This window comes from Lissotriton helveticus, chromosome 1_1 (genome assembly GCF_964261635.1).
Source record: "Lissotriton helveticus chromosome 1_1, aLisHel1.1, whole genome shotgun sequence".
NCBI lineage: Eukaryota > Metazoa > Chordata > Amphibia > Caudata > Salamandridae > Lissotriton > Lissotriton helveticus.
This window is the reverse complement of record NC_136057.1, coordinates 1,508,202,389-1,508,224,156: the sequence shown is the minus strand read 5'-3', so window position 1 is coordinate 1,508,224,156 and position 21,768 is coordinate 1,508,202,389. Positions and strand designations below refer to the sequence as shown.

General features: G+C 43.8%; 1 protein-coding gene across 3 annotated transcripts in view; it reads right to left on the bottom strand.

The window, feature by feature from the left end:
* Positions 1-21,768, bottom strand: part of ATF6 (activating transcription factor 6) — a 1,455,481-nt gene that overhangs the window by 1,029,135 nt on the left and 404,578 nt on the right. For all 3 annotated transcript variants that reach the window (XM_078686796.1, XM_078686788.1, XM_078686804.1), the window contains one exon: positions 17,094-17,194. In XM_078686796.1, the coding sequence (XP_078542922.1) occupies positions 17,094-17,194 (101 nt within the window). The remainder of the gene's footprint in view (positions 1-17,093; positions 17,195-21,768) is intronic.

The window sequence follows — 21,768 nt, the reverse complement described above, 5'->3', positions numbered from 1 at the left end:
TCCAGGATGTCACTCCCACGCCATTGGAGGTGTTTTACTATGTGCGACTAAGACTAGGTATGAGGGAGGTGCTACCGGACTTCCCAAGGGAACCTGACGGTCTGGCTCCGTTGAGCGTTATGCTATGTAACACTGATGGAACACACTTGGTGTCTGGAATATATAGTAGCCTTAGAGCGCAAAGACAAGGGGTAGAGGGGTCGGTTCGCGGACACTGGAGTGCAGACTTGGGGGAAAGAAATCACTGATGAGCAATGGGAATACTGTTGTGGAATTACAGGAAACATATCATAAAGCTGCAGATTTAAGGTTATCCATTTTAAATTTCTACAGCGGATATATTACACCCCTGAACGGAAGTACAGGTTTCAACTTGCAGATACTGATTGTTATGAAAGATGTAAATGCCCTGGAGCTGGGTTTCTGCATTTGGTGTGGGAGTGCCCCGGTATATGGCAATATTGGACACAGGTACATGAGGCCTTAGAGGACATGCTAGATCTCAAGTTTGAGAAAGACCCCCTAATTATGTTACTGGGACATACTGTACACATACCCAAGGGATGTAGGACATTTTTAGACATTGCTTTGTTGCTAGCTAAACGAAGATTGGCGTGTTGATGGGGGAGAGGGGGGCCCCGAAATTTAATGAGTGGGTGCAAGATATTGTGTATTGTCAGGAACTATACAATACGCACGGGAAGGGAACGCATGGAAGTGGAGAACCAAGATACTGAGGAGAGTATGGCGGATAAGATATAATTATTTACAGTTGGTAGATTTGTGCTTGGATAATAACACTGTCGAACAGGCGCTATTCCAGAACGGATGCATGTCACCAAGAAGCGTAGTGAAATGCTATGCTAGTCCTTTATGCTTCTGTATGCAATGTCTATGACTTAGACTCAGATATGCATTTACTGTTGGTTGAACTGCCCTCAGGGAAAAAATACTGTATATCTATATGGTTTACAATTCTTTCATGTATATCTCGCTGCCTGATGTATATGCCTCCACGGGTTACTCACGTGCTGAATGTGATATGTTTTTTCTGTTCAGAAATATCAAAAATAAAGTTTTTTTTAAAAAAAGGAAGGACAGTTCATAGTCTAAATGGAGAAAAACAAATATGTTTGAGTACAAAATAATGTTGCATATTGCCAAGATGCCACTTTCAATAGTCCCAAATATAATGCTAACGATTTTAAATGTATTTCTAACTGTGGTGATTTTAATAGTTGGAAGCTTGTAACAATAGTGGGGACCTGAAAAAACGATGCTATTATTTTTAGGTGTTAATAAACAGAAGCATGTGTGAAATGTTACCATTTTTCTTATTAAAATCGTTGGATGATTGTATATCACAAGCAACGTTACAATTGCTACAAGAACGGCAGTGGAAAATTCTGCAACTCGGGAAAGATTTTTCAAAGAGAAATATGTTCCTGGCATGCTTACACTGAGCGTGGGTCGTGATCTTAAGTCGATTTTTCTATTTAATTGTACCCAATCATTCAATTCAAGTGTACGTGTAGTTCCACTGCAAACCTCAATTATGCAAATCTAGTTGACTCTAAGCTATGCTGCCCTCGTTGATTTATCGCTTTATGCCCCCTAGATGATAAATATTGGACACCGCACAGCATGCCTTCTTCTTCTAATGATTTTTATCTCTCGGGAATGTATTTTAAGGGATAAGTCCAATTTTGATCTCTTACGAAAGGTGCAACATAACTGTAGTGGGGTGAAAACTGTTCATTACAAATCTTTTGTCAAACACGAAAAATAATGCTCACAATAAAATATGTTGCAGATACTGAAAAATGGAGCATGGCAGAAACACTACTTTGTGTTTATTCTTCAGTTCCTTAATGAAAAGATTACAATTATAGCACAGTGTGGATGTGCAGCAGAGATCTTAGTTTTACGCAAGCTTGTCTTCAAATCTAATTTCTAGTTATCCTATTTTTCGGAATATTTCCCTGCTATCTCAAAAAGTGCCTCTGATCATTGTACTGAAGGATTTTGCATGGTTTGTGTATAATCTGGTGACTATTTCTAAGTAAACATCCGCTCGCCAGCCGCAGAACTCTTGCGAGCTGACAGTCACGGACCCCTCATTCCTGGATCGTCTTTGGGAACACTCACGCCTGAGGACCTGGGCGGATCTCTGAGGCCATTTGCACGGGAGCTGGACTGCGAGGACCAGCAAGCCTAGCATCTTGCCATCTGCCGCAGATGGGGCCTCTTCCCGCCCCGCCTACCTGCAGTACTTGACGTCTCGCGGCCCCCGCTTCGCGGGAGCCGCTCGCCAGCCGCAGAACTCTTGGGAGCGGACAGTCACGGACCTTCCCCTCATTCCTGGATCTTCTTTGGGAACACTCACGCCTGAGGACCTGGGCGGATCTCTGAGCCCATTTGCACGGGCGCGGGACTGCGAGGACCAGCAAGCCTAGCATCTTGCCATCTGCCGCAGATGGGGCCTCTTCCCGCCCCGCCTACCTGCAGTACTTGACGTCTCGCGGCCCCCGCTTCGCGGGAGCCGCTCGCCAGCCGCAGAACTCTTGGGAGCGGACAGTCATGGACCTTCCCCTCATTCCTGGATCTTCTTTGGGAACACTCACGCCTGAGGACCTGGGCGGATCTCTGAGGCCATTTGCACGGGAGCTGGACTGCGAGGACCAGCGAGCCTAGCGGCTTGCCATCTGCCGCAGCTGGGGCCTCTTCCCGCCCCCACCTCCCTCTACTTAGCCCCACCTACATCCGCGGGACGCGCCGGGCTAAGCCCGGGCAAAGGGTGGGCCGTCTAAAGATGTCCAAGGTCGTTCGAGGCCGGGCTAGGCCCCCCCTGAACACCGTGGTATGGTGCTGAGTTTTCATGATTTCACACCAGTCTATTAGTCCTTTATTATTGTTCTGTTTCCATTCCTGTGTTAAAGCCTCTAGGAACCAGTTACTATGTCACTACAGTCTGGGAAGGATAGAAATGTAACCCTTTCATCCACGGGCGGGGTGGCCACGAGAACCTTGGACCAATTCTTTAAACGGGCAACTGTAATTTTAGAAAAAGAAATAGCCCTTACTGAACAACGCTTGTCCCTAGACCTTATAACGGGGAAGCGCTCGTCTCTAGGCCCAATTGGGACAGTGGTCTCCCCCGAACCACCAAGACCATTAGATCCCTCAGCTGCTCAGGGCTCCAGTTCTAGTCCCACGCTGGTAGTCCCCGATAATATAGCAGGTTGTCGTACCCTAAACACATCTATAACCAGCACGGCCTCTAGCAGTTCTAATTGCAGAGTTTTAAATTCCCCCTTGCAACATAGTTCCTCCCGAATAGTTCAGAACCAGGGCCCATCAGCTAAAACTAAACATAGTAAACAGAAAAGAGGGGGCGGTCCTCAGAAGGGTGGCCTGGCTAAAATTCAAAATAAAAATAGTAATATCCCGGCACCACATGTTGCTATACAACCCCATAGTCCGTATAGGGCCACCTCAGATTCTATCCTACATTCCCCCAATTGTGGTATAGATGATGCTGGGTTGCTGGGTAAAATGGAAATTCTAGTTAAATCCTTCATGTTACCCTTACTGGAGAGAACCAGGATGATTAATTCTAAACTAGATCAGATAGAGAAGCTAGTTATAGCAAATTCCAGTACGCTGGATAATTTTGTAAGAGGAATGGATAACCCAAAGAACCTGGTTACTGCTCCACAAGGTTTAGGGACCGGTAACGGTTCAAGGGTGGTTCAACAAGCTACTACCGACAAGCCTAATATTCAGCCTGGACAACTAGATAAAGAGAAGCGCCCTGTAGGTAAAAACCCCCTAGGTATTACTAGGGACAAGGGCTTGGTGGCCGGCGCGGTGCCGAGAGCGCAGTCCGCACCGTGTGTACTAGAAGGGCAGATTAATAAACAGAGAACCTTAGACAGACAAGGCACCAACCTGGGCAGATTAAATAGAACTACCACTCATATTGATTTACCACCAGAGGCGGCACCCTTCGTGAGTGTCCTGTCAGGGGTGCCTGAGCTTGCAATTGGGAAAATTGAAGGGTATCAGTAATTAAAAAACAAAGTAGCCTTTTGGCTAAGTAAAAATAGACCGCTTCCACCTAACATTGATGGGAACATTCTAAACGTCAGAAGGGTGGGGTGGTTAGGACATATGACTAAGGATATAGAGGGAGATCTGGTTATAGTGAATTTTAGGGACACACGTGTGATTCCCTACCTCCAAAGTTGGCAAACTCAAATAGGAGATGGAGGAATAGTCACGTGGGAACTAGGCGATTTCTATCCCAGACCACCACACATGACCTTTGAAAGACGCCAAACAGGAAACACTTATTTTGGGAGTACTCTAGGTCCTGCTTTAAATGGTTATAATATCCCAACATTTAACCGGTTTGATCTACTCTCAAGCCTAGAAGCGGTCGATTGACTTACTAGTGATACCTATGTAAAACCTATTTCGAAAGGTAGTGTGATAGACAAGGTGAATATAGAAGTATTTATGCCCTGTGAGGGGATGGATGATTCAAACTATGTAGATCTTGCCCCTCCAGAGAGAGGCACCTCCCAAGAGGGGGAACTGACCAAGTACATCTCTGAAACTGAAATAGCTAAGGTAGGAGATTGTGGAACATCTAGAGGTCTAGCTGTAATGGGCGATATGGCGAGGGTGGGAACCCCAGTGGTGAGTACTGTGTCTTGAAACTCTATTAGTACCATTGAAAAGAAGGAAACATGTTGCCTTATTTTCTGGAACGTGGCAGGATTAAAATCCAAAATAAATAATACTATATGGGGAAGCATTGTAAATAGGTATGAAATCATGGGTCTACAGGAAACATGGTTAATAGAGCCCATACATATTTCCGGATATAAAACCATGTTTACACCAGCAGTGCGGGGACCATATGGCAGGGCTTAGGGTGGTTTGTCTATGCACCTGTCCAACCAGCTCAAATATGAGAGAGTACAATTACTATCCCATAATAGTTATTATCAGCTGGTGAAGATAGGTATCAATAAGGCCGCCAGTGTTATCATCATAAATTTCTATAATAACATTTCAACTACTGATATTGTTCAGACTATAAAAATGTTGGGTGCTGATTTAAAACATGAAATGGACACAAGTATAAAAGAAGTATCGGTTATTTGGGGGGGGATTTTAATTGTGCTCTTTGTAAACGGGGCCGACAAGGTTTTTGTGGTCTTATGCTGGACCAGGACACTAGCCTCACTCATTTTGAGCATACCACATGTGGGGATTTGTTAAATGAAATATTGTTCTCTTGTGATTTGGGGTATGTGAATGAAATTGGTCAAACAGGATCCCCCTTTGTCACGACCTTTATTGGTAGGGGAGCGTCCACCACAATTGATTTTATATTATTCACCACCAGGTATGGACGCCAGATCAAAGAATTTAAGACCCTTGATGTTGTATTGAGCGACCACCGACCGTTAACCCTGGAGATCGAAAACCCATTTCGGGATTTAGATAGGGAAGAGTCAATTAGGCAGCTAGTCCCAGACGTGATACTTGGAAGGCAAAACGGCTACTCACTTAAATGGAGTAAACTGGCCCCAGAAAAAGTTTTGGATAAATTGTTGACTAAATGTTCAGAAAGTTTCTTGATTTGTCTGGATGAGCAAGCAGACAGTCAGTCTATAATTAAACATTTTAATTTTATTGCATCCTCTATCAAGGATATTTTGTGGGTTGAATCAAAGAATCGGGGGAAAACTAACAGGAGATGGTTTGATTCAGCATGCACAAAGGCACTGTCTAATCTTAAAAATGCCCTGCACGGGAATCCACGCGACCTCTTTTTGGTTAGAGGGCTGAGGAAAACCTATAATGAGGCATTGAAAAATCGGAAAGTCGCAATAAAAAGGGATGCCTGGGAATCCCTTTGTGAGGCTTCGCTTTCTAGAGACCCATCTGCCTTCTGGAAAGCGGTAAATGCCCCCTTTCTTTATGATGACACAAAAGCACGCATAGAAATAGCGATCACTGAGGACGAATGGGTAACCCACTTCTCCGAGTTGTATAGCCCTACACAAGGGACATACCAATTGTTACCTGATATATCTGGGGAAGAAAAGGTTAAGGACATGAATTTGGTTGTAACCCTGAAAAAAGTTATGGCGAGCCTCAGAACAACCAAGGGCGGAAAAGCTGCAGGCCCGGATGGCGTCCCAGCGGATTTATTTAAACACAATACTGAGCTTTGGGGGCCTATGCTAGTACAACTTTTAAATGCTGCCTATGCGAGGGGTTTAAATGCCTCTTGGTTCTCTTCAGTAATTGTGCCAATATTTAAGAAGGGAGATAGGCAAAATTGCGCATGCTACCGACCCATTTCCCTTCTAGATGCATCCATAAAGATCCTTGGTAGAGTCATTTTAGGGAGACTTCAAAGCTGGTCAGAGGACAATGGGATAATCAGTGACCTGCAATATGGCTTCCAGAAGGGAGTTGGAACAATAGAGCAGGGCCTAAACCTATTTATTATGCACCAAAAATACACCAGGGCAAAGGGAGAATGTATATATTTTACATTTGTTGACCTAACGTCAGCATTCGATTGCGTCTCCCACAGCAAACTCTGGGCAATATTAGAAAATTTAGGAAGAAAATATTATTTGTTTTCTAAGGGAACTATATTCAGGTGCGACAGCAGTTGTCCGTTACGGGAAGGATGGAGAATGCACCAGATCCTTTGGGATAGGCCGTGGGGTACGTCAGGGGTGCGTCCTGGCCCCCTTTTTATTCCTAGTATACATTAATGGCCTCAAAAGAATTCTGCTACAAGAGTGCAGGGATATGCCCATGGTAGGTAAAAGATCAATCCCTGCACTCTTGTACGCAGACGATGCGGTCATAATGGCATGGACACCCCTTGCCCTACAGGGCTTGATAACATCTTTTAATAACTTTATGTTAAATCTGGATCTAAAAATAAATTGTACAAAAACGTTCTCCATGAACTGCGGCACAGGTAGTAGTAGACGGAGAAAAACCATGTATATAATTGATAGTCCCCTGGATTCCACCACTATCTTCCCTTATTTAGGTATCCTGTTCCATGAGTCTGGCGCATGGGCAAGTGCTGTAAAAGTAAGAAGCCTATTGTTTTTGAAATCAATAATGGCCTTAAAAACTTTATTAAAAAAATGGGTAAAAAAACGATCAGGGAAATTTTAACAATTTTTAATGCGACCTGTATATCAATTGCTCTTTATGGCTCAGGACTCTGGGGATATGCCAATACAAATTCCATCCAAATAGTGGAAAACATGTTTCTGAGGCACATCTTAGCTGTACCCGAGAGTGTCTCGACTTATATTTGCCACACGGAACTTGGCCAGCCACACATTGAAGACACAATTAAAATCCAGCCTATACTTCTTTGGCATAGGGTCTGGACAACCAATGAGCGTGTATTGAATCGTGCAATTCTGACGGACGTTCTAAACTTAGAACATGCGAGTAGGATCAAATGGCTTGTCTATGTGAAACGTTTCCTTGTTGAAATTGACTGCCAAAATTATTATGATGATCCTCTCACAATGGCTAATGTCCCGAGGAAGATATTGAAAAAACAATCTATGGAGTATCTTGAAGAGAAAAGAGCTAATGAGGAAGTAAAGAAAAAGACTGTATCCTCACACCAACTGATATTAACTCAGGACAAACTACAGCTATATTTAACTTTGTATATGTCCAACTATGAGAGGTTTGTCCTGACACGTTTCAGGCTAAATATTCTTTTTAGACTTTTGAGTTTCCCTGTTATGAGCACCTGGTCCCATGATTTAGTTGAGTGCCCATGCGATGACTCTTCAGCCCAATCGGACATTCATATTTTATTTTTTTGTAAATTTTATATATTGCCACGCAGGAAATTGATCATCCCAATTTTAGAGGAAATGAACTTAAATCGATGCCGCCCAGCATTTTTAGAATTGCAGAGATTGGACACAGTATTAACTGTTGCATCTATTTCTGAATTTTTTTCAAAAGTTTTTATACTACGAAAATCAATTGGTATGGATGAATATTAATAGTCTTTTAAGTATAAAATTGCCTTTTCATGATGTATTATGTATGATACTTCCTTGTAATGAATTTTCATGTTGTGTACTTTTATGGTTATTGCTGATTAACCGAATAAAGTAATACATTTAATTGAATTGAAGTGAACATCATGTAAAATGAAACTGTTTAGTGGTTAATTATCAGTTCCACATTATTTTAGACAAATGTAAGTTTTTCTCCCAAAAATGCGAAGATCGTGCAGTAAAGATGCATATATCGTTGTTTTTTGCAATGATGCAATGGGTTACATAGCCAGGCAAACTGACCCAGTATGCCCAGCACTGCACCCCAAACTGAGTGCACCCAGCACTAACTACTGTGCACACCATCACAGAAAAGTATGCACTATCCCCACTGCAAGCACATACTCGGACAGTTTGCACCGTGTGCTCTTGGGGGGAGTGAATAATGACAGGTGGAGTTGCATTTTGAAAGCTTCCTATTTTCTTTTTAGAGGGGTAAGGATGCCCATGTATGTGGATGCAGGGTATAATGAGTGAAAACTCCCTTTCATATGGGTTGGTATAACATTGATGTGGCGTAATCTATATTACAGATGGGCCTGCACAAGACTCTTCAGCCCTCTCTGTAATACCAAAGGGTCCTGAGGTGCAAAAGCAGGTGCGAAAACCTTTTGTGCCATTGGGGCCTCATGTGTTATACTGCACCTGGCAGCAACAATTCATATTTATTGAATTTTTATAGAACTATTTCATTGTCTTTCCTTTTGTTTAATTCAGACTACTAACAATGTGTGATATTTGTAGAATTACATTTGAAGTAATAAACAGAAAAATAAGCATGGTGAAAAAAAAAAAATTATAAGTGAGTGTAACTACTATCAAATTTTATTAATAAACAAGATAGGTGGACATGGTCTAGTGTTAATTAATTTTTATAATAACATTCCCAAACCTCAGACTATAAGTGTGCTCAAGAATCTATGTAATATCTTGGGTAGTTTGGACGACAAAATGTCTGGTGATATGTGTATTATTTGGGGTGGTGATTTTAATTGTTTTTTGTGCCAGTATAGCCAATGGGGCATATGTGGTTTAGGTAAAGAGAAAGAAGATAAATCTGCCCATTTTGCTCACTGTGTATTGGGGGACCTGTTAAATGAACTTTTTTTGCAGTTTGACCTGGGTTATGCAAATGAATTGTGTACTTTAACTGTGCCCTTTACGCCTACGTTTAACGGTAGGGGATGTAACTCTATAATTGACTACATCCTAGTATCAAGTAGATATCAAGGTAGAGATCAGTCCTTTACAACACGTGATTTTTTAATGAGTGATCATTATCCTGTTAGCATGGCTTTTGAACTGGAGAGGACAGATAAAACTAATAGTCAAGAGAAGACAAACTATGTTTTTAAGATCAATCTTGCCAGTAGTAATGGGTACTCCATAAAGTGGGCAAAAGTGGATCCCGTGGTCTTTATACATAATCTGATAAACACTACCTGGGATGATTTTTAAATTTGTTTAACTGAGGGTAATGAGGATAAAGAGGTTTTAAATGCTTTCCGTAATATTTCAGGCGAGGCTCGGAAGTTACTGACGAGGGAGCAGAAACAGGGTTTGAATAAGCCAAATAGATGGTTTGATAAAAATTATAGCAAAGCCCATACCCTCTTGAATAAGGTATTGCATAACCCTAATAGATCTAGAGAAGAAATAAGACAGGTGAGATATTCCTATCGACAGGCCTTAAAAAGGAGAACGATTCAATTGAAGACAGAAGGCTTGTGTAATAAAAGATAATTACGCCTTTTGGAAAGCAGTGAATGCCCCATTCTTTACACAGAGGGACACTGATAAGATAGATATCGCTATTACGGAGGATAAGTGGGTTGAATTCTTCGCGGGTCTCTACTACGATGATCCTATGGGACAAAATGAGATAGCCTTATTGGTAGCAATCACCAACGATAGTGTGCAGAAGGAAGTATTCCCCATAGATATTAGCATCTCTATTGAGGAGGTCACTAGGGCCTTAAAAGAGAGTGTCTCTGGTAAAGCGCCAGGACCGGATGGCGTCCCCGTGGACGTGAAATGAAATGAAATGAAAATGCGTTTTATAAAGCGCGAAAATAGCTGCCCAGGGGCGTCCAAGCGCTGACATTGCATAAATTATGAGACAGTGGGACAGATTGGTGCAGAGAAAGAAAAGAAGTTATTTATTAAACAGAAAGGTTTTCAGATGCTTTCTGAACGAGGTCAGATCTGGGTTGGATCTTAATTGGAGGGGTAAGGCGTTCCACAGCTTAGCTGCATTCAAAGAGAAAGAACGGCCACCGGACCTGGCACGGTTAACTTTAGGCACCGTGGCAAGGTGCGCACTAGCCGAGCGTAGCTGTCTGCTGGGGAGGTATGGGGTTATTAAGGGGCGATTAATCAAAGGGCCACTTGACCAGAATGACTGGTGGGCGATACATAGGGATTTGAAGGCAATCCTGTCTCTGACAGGGAGCCAGTGTAGTCTTGCTAATCCAGGTTTAGCGGAGGACCTGCGGGGGATTTGAAGTAGGGTCCGGGCTGCACAGTTCTGGATCACCTGTAGCTTCCGTAATGTGAAGTCAGGAGCTCCAAGATAAAGTGCATTTCCAAAGTCTAGCCTGGAATGGATCAGTCCCTGTACAACGGTTCGCCTAGCTTGGAAAGGTAACAAGGGAAGAATCTTCCTCAACATTCTAATAATACCAAAACAAGTGGCAGACAGCTTAACAGCCTGATGATTTAGTGTGAAGGCCCTATCCAGCCAAATGCCAAGGCTTTTAATGACATCCTTTGGTACTGGAGGGGGACCCATACAGGCCGGCCAGATGGAACTCAGTGAGGATGGGGCCGAACGACCCAGCATCATGACCTCTGTCTTGTCCCCATTGAGTTTGAGGCAAGACAGGGTCATCCAGCTGTTCACTTCGCACAGACATCCAGCCAGATCGACTGTGGCCGCAGGGTCCTCAGTCTGAGTCAATGAGACCACCAGCTGAGTGTCGTCCGCATAGGTAACGATCTTAATACCATAAGGGCGGACGACACCTGCCAGCGGCCTCATATAGACGTTAAACAACGTCGGACTGAGCGACGAACCCTGCGGGACTCCACATCCCAGAGGTCTGCTAGTAGAGATGGTACTGCCCTCAAAGACTTGAAATGTTCTATTGGACAGAAATGACCTGATCCATTTCAGCGCACCTCCTTGAATCCCAATATCATGAAGACGCTGCAATAAGATCTCATGATTTACAGTGTCAAAAGCGGCACTTAGATCGAGGAGGATGACTGCCACCGATCCTCCCCGATCCAAGAAGCCTTTTGTTTCTTCCAAAACTGATATCAAAGCCGATTCCGTCCCATGTTTGGGGCGGAAGCCGGTTTGTGAGGGATCAAGCAATTGGTGGTTTTCGAGGAAGCTGGTTAGGAAGTTGTTAATGTGCTTTTCCAGTATCTTACTAATCCAGGGGAGCAACGAGATGGGACGGTAATTGTTAAAATTGTTCACGTCCATGTTGGGTTTCTTTGCGAGCGCCCTTACCCTTGCCTGTTTCCATGCTGGTGGAACCATGTTGGTGGAAATTGATGCATTTAAGACCTTCAACATGACCGGACAGATAATATGCTTAACTGCCTTTAAGGCGCTCGGAGGGGCAGGGTCCTCGGGGGAGCCCGATTTGATCTGTTCCATTAATGTAGCCAGAAGATCCGAATGTAACATAGGAAACTCTTCCAACACAGGTAACAAGTTATCTCCTGTCCCCTGCTTAGAATGCTCCAAAATTTCACTTAAGGCATTTGGGGGGGTAGTTAAGAAGGATGAGTATATGAGATCTACTTTATTATAAAAGAAATCGGCTAGCCCGTTACATCAGGCTTGTAAATCATCGCTATTAGTAGAAGACTGGGGAAGTTGCGTGAGGCCTTTTACTATCTGGTAGATCTCCTTAGAACTCGAGCTGGCTTCGGCGATCTTTTCTGAGTAATAGTGGATTTGTACTTTCTTTATTTCCATTGTATAGTCCCTAATAGCTTTCCTATACAAAATTTTGTCTGGGTTAGTATAGCTCAGACGCCATTTCCTTTCTAACCTTTTACATTTGCGTTTAATGGCCCTTAATTCCTCCGAATACCAAGGGGCCGATATCCTAGATCTCTTTGCCTGAATGACCTTAGATGGAAGTACAATGTTCAATGAAGTCGTTATCCAATTGTTGAATTCTTTATTGGCTAACAGGGGATCTAAGCTAATTGAAGGAATAATAGCTTGTAGCTCGTCGGACCATTTATCAACTGGAAGCTTGGACCAGTTACGAGCAGTTCGTGCCCCTGGCTTCGGAGCAGGAGGTTTGTCCGTGTGCCAGATTAGAGGGACTAGATAATGGTCTGTCCAGGGAAGCACAACAGGATGTTTGACTCCTAAATCGGGGCAATTGCTAAATATTGGGTCCAGCAAATGCCCTTTCATATGTGTAGAGGACCTGACAAGCTGCACCAGTTGTAAAGCAGCCAAATCAGCGATAAACTCTTGAGCCATATGATCACCTGGGTCTTCGAAGTGCATGTTTAGGTCGCCCAGTAGTGTATAGTTGGCAGAGGCGGAGGCTAGCTCCGCAACAGCTGAGGGTAGGCAGAGTGCAAAATGATTGGGTGAACCCGGGGGGCGATAAATCAATGCTCCGGCAAAATTAATATTAGGAGAGAATTCCAAACTAAAAGCCATACTTTCACAGTCTAGAAAGGGGCTAGGAAGACAGCGACAAGAGTAGCTGTCTTTAAATATTATTGCTAGTCCGCCTCCTTTCCCCGAGGAGCGATCTAATCTAGCTATTTGATACCCTTGAGGAAGAGCTTGTACTATGTCGGGCTCCGAAGACATAGTAAGCCAGGTTTCAGTCAGAAACACTGCATCACGTGTATAAAAATAATATTGAATTATGGGCCCCTATACTTACTAATGTTTTAAATAGATGTAGTCGTTATGGTTTTATCACCACATGGTCGGATGCTATAGTGATCCCAATTTTTAAAAAGGGAGACAGAAACGAACCAAACTGCTATCGCCCTATCTCCCTGCTAGACTGTCTTCTGAAAGTAGGGGGGAGGGTAATTCTTAACAGATTACAATCTCGGGCAGAAGAGACGGGTCTCCTATCAAACCTACAATATGGCTTCCGAGCAGGGCTGGGCACGGTTGAACAAGGTCTGAATTTAATGCTGATTATAAGTAAATACACGGTTGCTGAGGAGGGGAAACTCTTTTTGTCATTCGTTGATCTAAGTTCAGCGTTTGATTGTGTTAATCATGAAATATTGTGGAGGGTTCTTAAAGATATGGAAATTGACCCCTCCTTGCTTTTATTTATCAAAGAACCGTATAGGGAGGCAGGAGCCCGGAGCCAGGATCCGCTATGGCAGGCAGGGGGAATGTTCGGCCAAATTTCGTATACAAAAGGGAGTGAGGCAAGGCTGCATACTTGCACCTTTCCTCTTCTCTTTATATATAAACAGTCTGGGTAAATATTTGATTGAGCATCGACAGGACTACCCAAATATTAAGAACACCCCAGTCCCCATTTTACTCTGTGCGGACAACGCTGTTATTATGGCGCGGACGCAGGTGAGGTTACAACTAACAGTCACCAACTTTGTTGATTTTATGCATGACAGGGGTTTAAAAGTTAATATTAGTAAAACTTTTACTATGAGTTGTGGGAAAAAAACAGGGAAAAAATGTGATATCTTTATTAACAACAGTAGTGTAGGAAGTACAGATAAGTTTTCCTATTTGGGTATCACGTTTGATCAGTCTGGGTCCTGGACTGCGGCGATGCAGGCAAGAAAATTAATGTTCATTAGAGCCCCTGGCGCATTCACTAATTTCTCAAAGAAACTAGGCTGTAGACCAGTCCCTGAGTTACTAGCTATTTATAAAGCAAAATGTATGTCTACAGCGACTTATGGCGCAGATATCTGGGGGCTTGTAGAGGTTGACCAGATTCAATGTTGTGAAAATGCGTTTATACGTTATCTCCTGGCGGTTCCTGGTTCTAATGCTAATTTTACCTGCCATATGGAACTTGGTCTCCCTTACATTTCCGATATTATCAATTAAAATTTTACTTTGGCATAAGGTATGGGCATCAACTGAGACTGGTTTTAATCGTGATGTAATTGAAGATTGCCTTAAATTGGAGAAGGTGGCTAAAGTGCCATGGCTCAGTTACATTCAAAAATGGCGACTGACATTGGCCACCCTGAATATTATGATGCGCCAGAGATCATGGAAACAATCTCTAGAAAATCTCTGAAAGCTGTTTGCCTGACTCACCTGGAAAATAAACGTTGGCTTAAAGAAAGAGGGAAAGGGAGGAGCTACGCTAGCAACCAAGATGGCAGCGTAGGCTCCCGGCTCCGCCGACCTCCTTCTCCAGCTGGATGATCCTGTCTAATATCCTGAATTTACGCCCAACCTTCAAGTGCATGAACCGATGCAGAGTCTGATGGTGAAGTCCTGAGAATTTTACAGGCTTGAATGACGGAGATATGTCGTGTTTTAATCTATGGCCTAACCCAGATCGTGAGCCGGGGCCTCGAGTTCTGACCCAGCCGGGTTTCAGTTGAACAACATCGGCCGTGGGACCCTGGTGGGGTCCGGTCTCTCGCTGTGGAGGTTGTTTCTGCCCGATTTCGATGGCGGTCACTTGGTAGATATACCATTGCAGGAGTGGTGACAAAGTACGTCTAAGGCTGTGGGCGGAGGTCTCTGTCCCGGAGACCCGGTTTGCCGCCGCCGGGTTATCTGGGTCGGGATCCTCGCTCGCGGTAGCGGACTAACGGATTGCTGCCGTGGTAATTGACAAGTCACCCTCTGTAGCCGTCCGATCCGTTCTTGTTGGTTCCCCCGGAGAGACACGGCTCTCTAGGGAAAGTGACTATGTTCGAAATTGATCGAGAGGGGAAGGTTCGGACGGAGTGTGAGCCGTCGCTGAAGACCGTCTTGGCCGCCATCGGGGCGCTACACCAACATGTGGAAATCATAGTCCACAAAATGATCGCCAGTGCACTAGTGACGAGATGTATAAGACCGGACCCTGCTCCATTGCGAGATCTACAGCAAGCCATTATTCCCATGGTGAACATCATAACATCGAATATGGGCCCCGTGCAGAAAGAAATATTGAAGTCCTTGGTTAGTGTGCCGATAAACGATAATGAGCCCGTGGCCTCGGAAAGATTGCTATCCTTAACATCGCTGCCATCCGAGGGAGGACCTGTCGGTTCTCCGTCCCTGGATATTGTTGGTACTTGTTCCCGGATCACAATACCATCTTCCCCCTCCCTGGCTGATTTATCACGGTCGAGAAGGAACGACATTGGGAACTAAACTGGGTGAGGGAGATCTTCAGTGCTGGTGGAACCCACAGGGATTTAACACTTTTGACTCGTTCCAGACTGAACATTTCTGAACTCTTGATGCTCTTTGACTCTCCTGTTAATGCGGTGGTTCGAATGGAAAGGGTTCGCATGAAAGATCGGAAGGGCCAAGGATGAGATTGACAGACTGGGTTTACTATTGTGGCTTCAATAGATGTGGGATTTGTCACTATTATGATTACGAGAAGTTGGGCGGTGTGTACGGCTTCCCCTGTCTGTTTTGTCGATGTTCTTTTAACTTTTTAGCTATTTCACAGGGGTTGCTTGTTTCTGGCAGGGGGAGGGGAGACTGCGAGCCTATATGAAGATATCCTCCTCCAACCCTTTTTTCTACTTTTAGAACTTAGTTAGATGGGGCGACAGGCACACTGCTAGTTGGGGTTAGGCGAAAGCAATATGCAGGGGTGCAGGGCGGGGGGATGGGGTGTTTTGTATTGTCCTTGTTTGTTTATATGTTCAATATCCTAATAATATCCTGTTACCAGGTGCCTTCCTGAGGGGAAATCCTGCTCGATGGGTGGACGGGTCCTGGGGGTGACATTGTTCGCATTGACCTGTAGAATGTATTGTGTATTATTCTTGCATGCTTGTTGCGGTCGTAGTTTCACTTTTAGTTCTCTTGTCTTAAGCACTCCTGCCACCTGGAATTATCCTGTTTGCTACGATTCGGTCCCTAGGGGTGGTGGGGTCTGTGATCGATGCTGGCTGACCTGAAATAACGTTTCTCCTGTTTATAGTGCGACCGCACGACAGCAACTATTCATAACTTTGTTTTTGCCCCGGAGAACACCCGTCGATTTTACTCTATGATGGTATAATTGTAGTGTGTTCCGTGATGTAAGGTACCTGTTATTGGCTTTTATGTTTTTCTCTTTAATAAAAAGATTTAAAAAAAAAAAAAAGAAAGATGGAAAAAAACTGTTATGGAGAACCAACTAATGTTAACATGTCGGGGCATACAACCTTATCTGACTCAGACTCAGGGAAGTTTTTGTCGGATAATCCTAACCCGTTTCCGTCTTGGGATTTTTCACAGATTGATAACGTTTCCAAATGTTAATGACTGGTCTAGAAATCTACCCTTATGCCCGTGCGATGATATTTCTAGTCAAACAACATTACACAGTGTTCTATTTTGTAAATTTTAAACACGACCTAGGATAATCTTTTTAAAACCAGTTCTGAGGGAAATGGGCTTAAGACACTGTAAAATAGCGTTTTTGAAGCTACAGCTTTTAGAAAATCAACTGATTTTATTGGCAGTTTCCTCTTTTTTAAAGTCTGTTATTAAATTTAGAAACACAATGTAATTACCAAGCGCCGTGTTACTTATGTTGCCCATAGAATTGTGATGCTTTTAAATGTGAAATTATAGCAAAATGAAAATATATTTTTTTAATCTGCGCTTTTATGATTTTCAAGTTTGTAAAATCGATTAAAGCTGATTTTTTGAAGAACAACTTGCCACATAATGATACAATCTACCTAAATCAAATATCATTTAAAAACAAACCCTGCGCAGGGTACTCTTACAGGCACATTCTGAGTGGTGGAAGAGGAGTCCATAGGCAGAGGTGAAGAGATGGAGTAGCTGGAGGACGCTGGTGACAGGGGCTCTGGTTTCAGATTCGAAGCTGGAAAAAAACAGGTGCATTGCACGGAAGAGCTTTTAGAAACGTAACCTTTTGTCAGAATGTTATCTTGTTTGCTAGCTCAATCATTACTTCTGGAAAATGGAAGCCTAGAAATACAGACATTAATTCCTGAACTTTTAAGGTCAGGCTCCTCATATAACCCTCGACACTGATTATTCGCCCAGAAGGCATATCACATGACATTAACATCACAACAATTGACATCCCTAAAGTTCCATAATAACATTGTTAGAATAGCAGCTTAACACAGACACATGACTAATTTGGGAACCACCTATATTATGGTGCGGACTTGATCTTTCAAAGTTCTGGGGCATAATACTTGCCCTGATTTGTAGGAAGTGAGCAAAGCTAGTAAGCCAGACCTCTTCTACCAGGTTGCCCTCCCACATTAAAACATTGAAAAGAATGGGGTGAAATAGTAAATTTCTAAAATGCTACATGGGCTGAAAGGGTGATCAATAAATATGTATAGCGTTTCATGATATGCCAAGCCAATGAAGCCCGAAGGTAGCTCCCATATGTCAAAAACTATCTTCATTGTGCCAGGGCCAGAAGTGTGTCATGGTTGCACTGTTATATAAAACAAGCAATGACAAAATCAAAAGATCTCACCTTTATAACCTTTTGGCTTTCCTAATGGTTTTAGTGATGCAGTGCAGAGTGTTTAAAGTATTTTTTTAAAAGACTTTGATGGAGCTGCCTGCGTAATTTTGTAAGAATATGCACCATCAATGCATGCACCTACAAAATAGTGCAGGCGCTTTTTTTGAGGTCTCGGGTAGACCGCGCATGCACTGTCTCTTTGAGATACTTTGTTTACTGTTAGTGGGTTTGGAGCCCTCCCATTACTTACCATTCATTAGTGGGCATCAAAGCCAATCTTCATTGCTTGCTTCCTGCTAGTCAGGTCTATGGTTGGTACTTTCCTCTTCTTGCATGTGACCCTCCCCTAGAGCATAGCCCAAGTACTTGTGTCCTTCCACTGCTCGCACTTTTGGGAGCTATTGTTTTTTTCTTTTTGTTGAGCCACTCTACAGAGTGCATCTTTTATAGCTGGCTCTGTTCTCTGCTCCCTCCCATTGTCTGTAGCTACTTCTTATTTAGCTTTCCCCACTGTTTGCAACTGCATATCAGCCACCTCCTTACTGTGTTTGCTTTAAACAATTTTTATTTGCCCGAGTTTTTGTGTTTAACGAGTAACTGCAAGGGAGCCTTTCACATTGAGTGAAAGCAGAATGGGAAGCACATTTTCTTATCTCAAATTAAATGGACCATGCACGTTTAATTACCTTTATTCCACATTAAACAATTCTTTTGTTAGCCAACTTTACACAATAGTTGTCAATGCAAAAACACAGGATGTGTGCATGGTACACAGGATAATGTTACCCTTATTTATTATAGCTTATGGGTGTCTAAAAAGCCACAAAGAGGGCAACATTTATGTTCAGCTTTAAAGTTACCTTTAGTCTACCTCAGATAATGATGCCTCTCATTTATGTTAGGCAGCTTCAAAACATATTTGCGACTGCATCTCAACCACAACCTAAGTTTTATTCCCCTCGAACAATGCTGCCCTTCAATTCTTTTGTTAGCTTTAAACAATAGTTGTAACTGCCAAAACACAGGATGTGTGCAAGGTACATGGGAAAATACTACCCTTTGCTTATTTAAGCTTATGGGTGGCCAAAAAGCGACCAAGATGGCAACATTTACATTCAGCTTTAAATCTATCTTTATTCCACCTTGAACAAAGCTGCCTTTCAATTCTTTTGTTAGACAGTTTTAAACAATAGTTGTGACAACCAAAACACAGAATGTGTGCAAGGTTTACGGGAAAATGTTACCCTTCTATATTATAGCTTACGGGTGTCTAAAAAGCGACCAAGAGGGCAACATGTTTGTCAGCTTTAAATTTACCTTTGTTCCACCTCGGACAATGTGCCTTTCATTTATCTTAGACTGATTTAAACAATATTTGTGACTGCATCTCAACCACAACCTAAGTTTTATTCCCCTTGAGCAATGATGCCTTTCAATTATTTTGTTCGTCGGCTTTAAACAATAGTTGTGACTTCAAAAACATAGGATGTGTGCATGGGAAAATATTACCCTTTGCATATTTTAGCTTATGGATGTCTAAAAAGCAACATAGAGAGCAACATTTACAATAAGCCTTAAATGTATATTTATTCCACCTTGAACAAAGCTGACTTTTAATTCTTGTTAGACAGCTTTAAACAATATTTGCGACTGCACCTCACCCACAACTTCAGTTTTATTTTCAACTTTACTAAAACATAAAATGAGCTTAAAGGACATACTTTTGAGGGCGTGGCCTAGCGAGCCATGATGGCTGACGTGTTCTAGGCAGGCTCCCTCCAGCCTAAACTAATATCATAAATGTATCCTGCTTCTCCGGTCTGCTATCCTGTTCAGTCCGTGTCCCAGGTGAGGCGCAAGCGGGGGTTGCACTGTATACCCCCGTCTTAGACCTGGTTTGCTGACCAGACAGACGAGTCAGCAGCAGATTCGTGCGTGGCCTGTGGATGCCGGAGTCCCGTAATCTGGCACGGCGGCCGGAGTGACAGATCTCGCAGTGGCTGCGGTCTCCAGCGGGAGGCGGAACCATTTACGAGAAGCCCGCAGGAGGCCCTGCGGTGTGGAGAACTCTGAGAGGAGGGGGTCGTCGACCGTGATCACGGTACTTGGTGGGCCCCCATTCTCCCCCCGAGGTGAGGCCTGTTTATCGGCGGCTGTTGGAGCCAGGCGGGAGTGCAGCCGTGTCGGGGGTCCGGCGGGCCTTTCTCTGTTCCCTGGCCGGAGCGGTGACTGCGGCTGTTTCGGAGCTCCGGCGCCCAGTAGGGGGCCTGCCACCCGCGCCCACACACTTCGCAACGTATTCGCATCGGCGCGCAAGCTCATCTGAGGGACATCAGTGGTGGACCGGTGCCTGGGCGGTGACTGGGGACGTCTCCATACATGCCAACATTTGAGAAGAGCAAAGAGGGAGATTTTTTTGAAAAAAATCGGGAGAATGGGGCCGTGAATCGGGTTACTGTCATGTATGGGATTTGGAAGTGTGCTGATGCAGGAGGGGACATTTGAAACGCAAACGCACGTTCTTTTCTTACCTTTTAGAAGCATGGAGCGCAATGGCAGGCAGAGAGAGGGTGATACAATTGTTGTGCACTGGCCTGGCAGGTTGCTGGCAGTGCATGCACCCCCCCCTCCCACCCCACTGTGGCAGCCCGGACTGAAAAAGCTTCCCCTGCACACACACAGCTGCCCCCCCCCCCCAGCCCCCCAGTACTTCACATGTCTTTAAAAGACCATTCCCTTGTTAATGACACTTTGTTGGTTTTTCACCCCTTCTAGAGCCCCTGCATTGCCACTCCAACTATTGTTGGAAGAATTAGCACTTTACACAATACCAAGCCCTGTCAGCAGAAACCCCTGAGGAATCGGGGTTTTGCTTGCAGGAATCGGGAGGCGGGAGCCTAGCCTTGAAATCGGTAGTCTCACGCCTGAATCGGGAGGGTTGGCATGTCTGCGTCTCTGATTTCCGGCACCCGGCGGGGGACCCTTTGCATATCCTCTCTTCCATTGTCTGCTGTACTCACTTCGGCGGCCTATCGGGTCGCGCAAGTTTATCGAAGGGACATCAACTGTGATCCTTGGCGGCTGCAGAGACACCTGGGCACTGGCCCGTGAAGGGACGTACAGGAGCGTGTGGGGCCCCCCGGACTGTCGGTTGGCAGCGGAGGTGGTACCAGAGGGTGTGTGGTGGTCCGGGGGGGGGGAGGGGCAGTGCGGAGGGCCCTGGTGGGGTATGCAGGGATATGGAATTCCTAGAGCCCGACGCCGAGGAAATGCTGTTCAAACTTGTATTTATGGTTCATTAATTGAAAGCCTTTATTATTAGGGTGAGCACTCCAAGTAAATGTAGTAAGCTCTGACTGCCCTACTGACAGTAGTTCCAGTATGAAAATATATACACATATTTTCAAAGTTTAGCAATATGAGGCTAAGTATAATGCTCCCAGAATGCTCTCTATTTTGATGCAAATATTTGCAGCAGCTTGGAAGGCAAGATTAAGGATTCTTTGCTTTCAAAATAAAAAGTTTATAAATAAATGAAAGCAGAAAAAAAACATTTTACGAGACTACTTTAAAATTTCAGGTACCATTTCTTTGCAGCGTCATTTAGTAATGTTTTGATGCACGCAAGTATTTCCCAAAATTATTCATAATGGCAAAATCATTGTAACCAGTTTCAATAAGATTATGGGAAACAAAAAATAAACAAGCATTGGCAAAGCCAATAGGTCTGGAATTGGTGGTCAGCTTTTTCATTTAGTCAATGTGGGACTTGTTGTGGCATGGTTTTTGTAAAACCTGTTTGGTGTGGGGCACTCACCATTATAACAAACATTGGCAAAAGAAAAAATCGCTTTTGGTCTCAAAAAGCACACACTGCCACAGTAGTTACTGGCACTGAACAAAACTACTTTGTGTGCAGATATGCTCCTTGTGAAAAAGCAGAATAC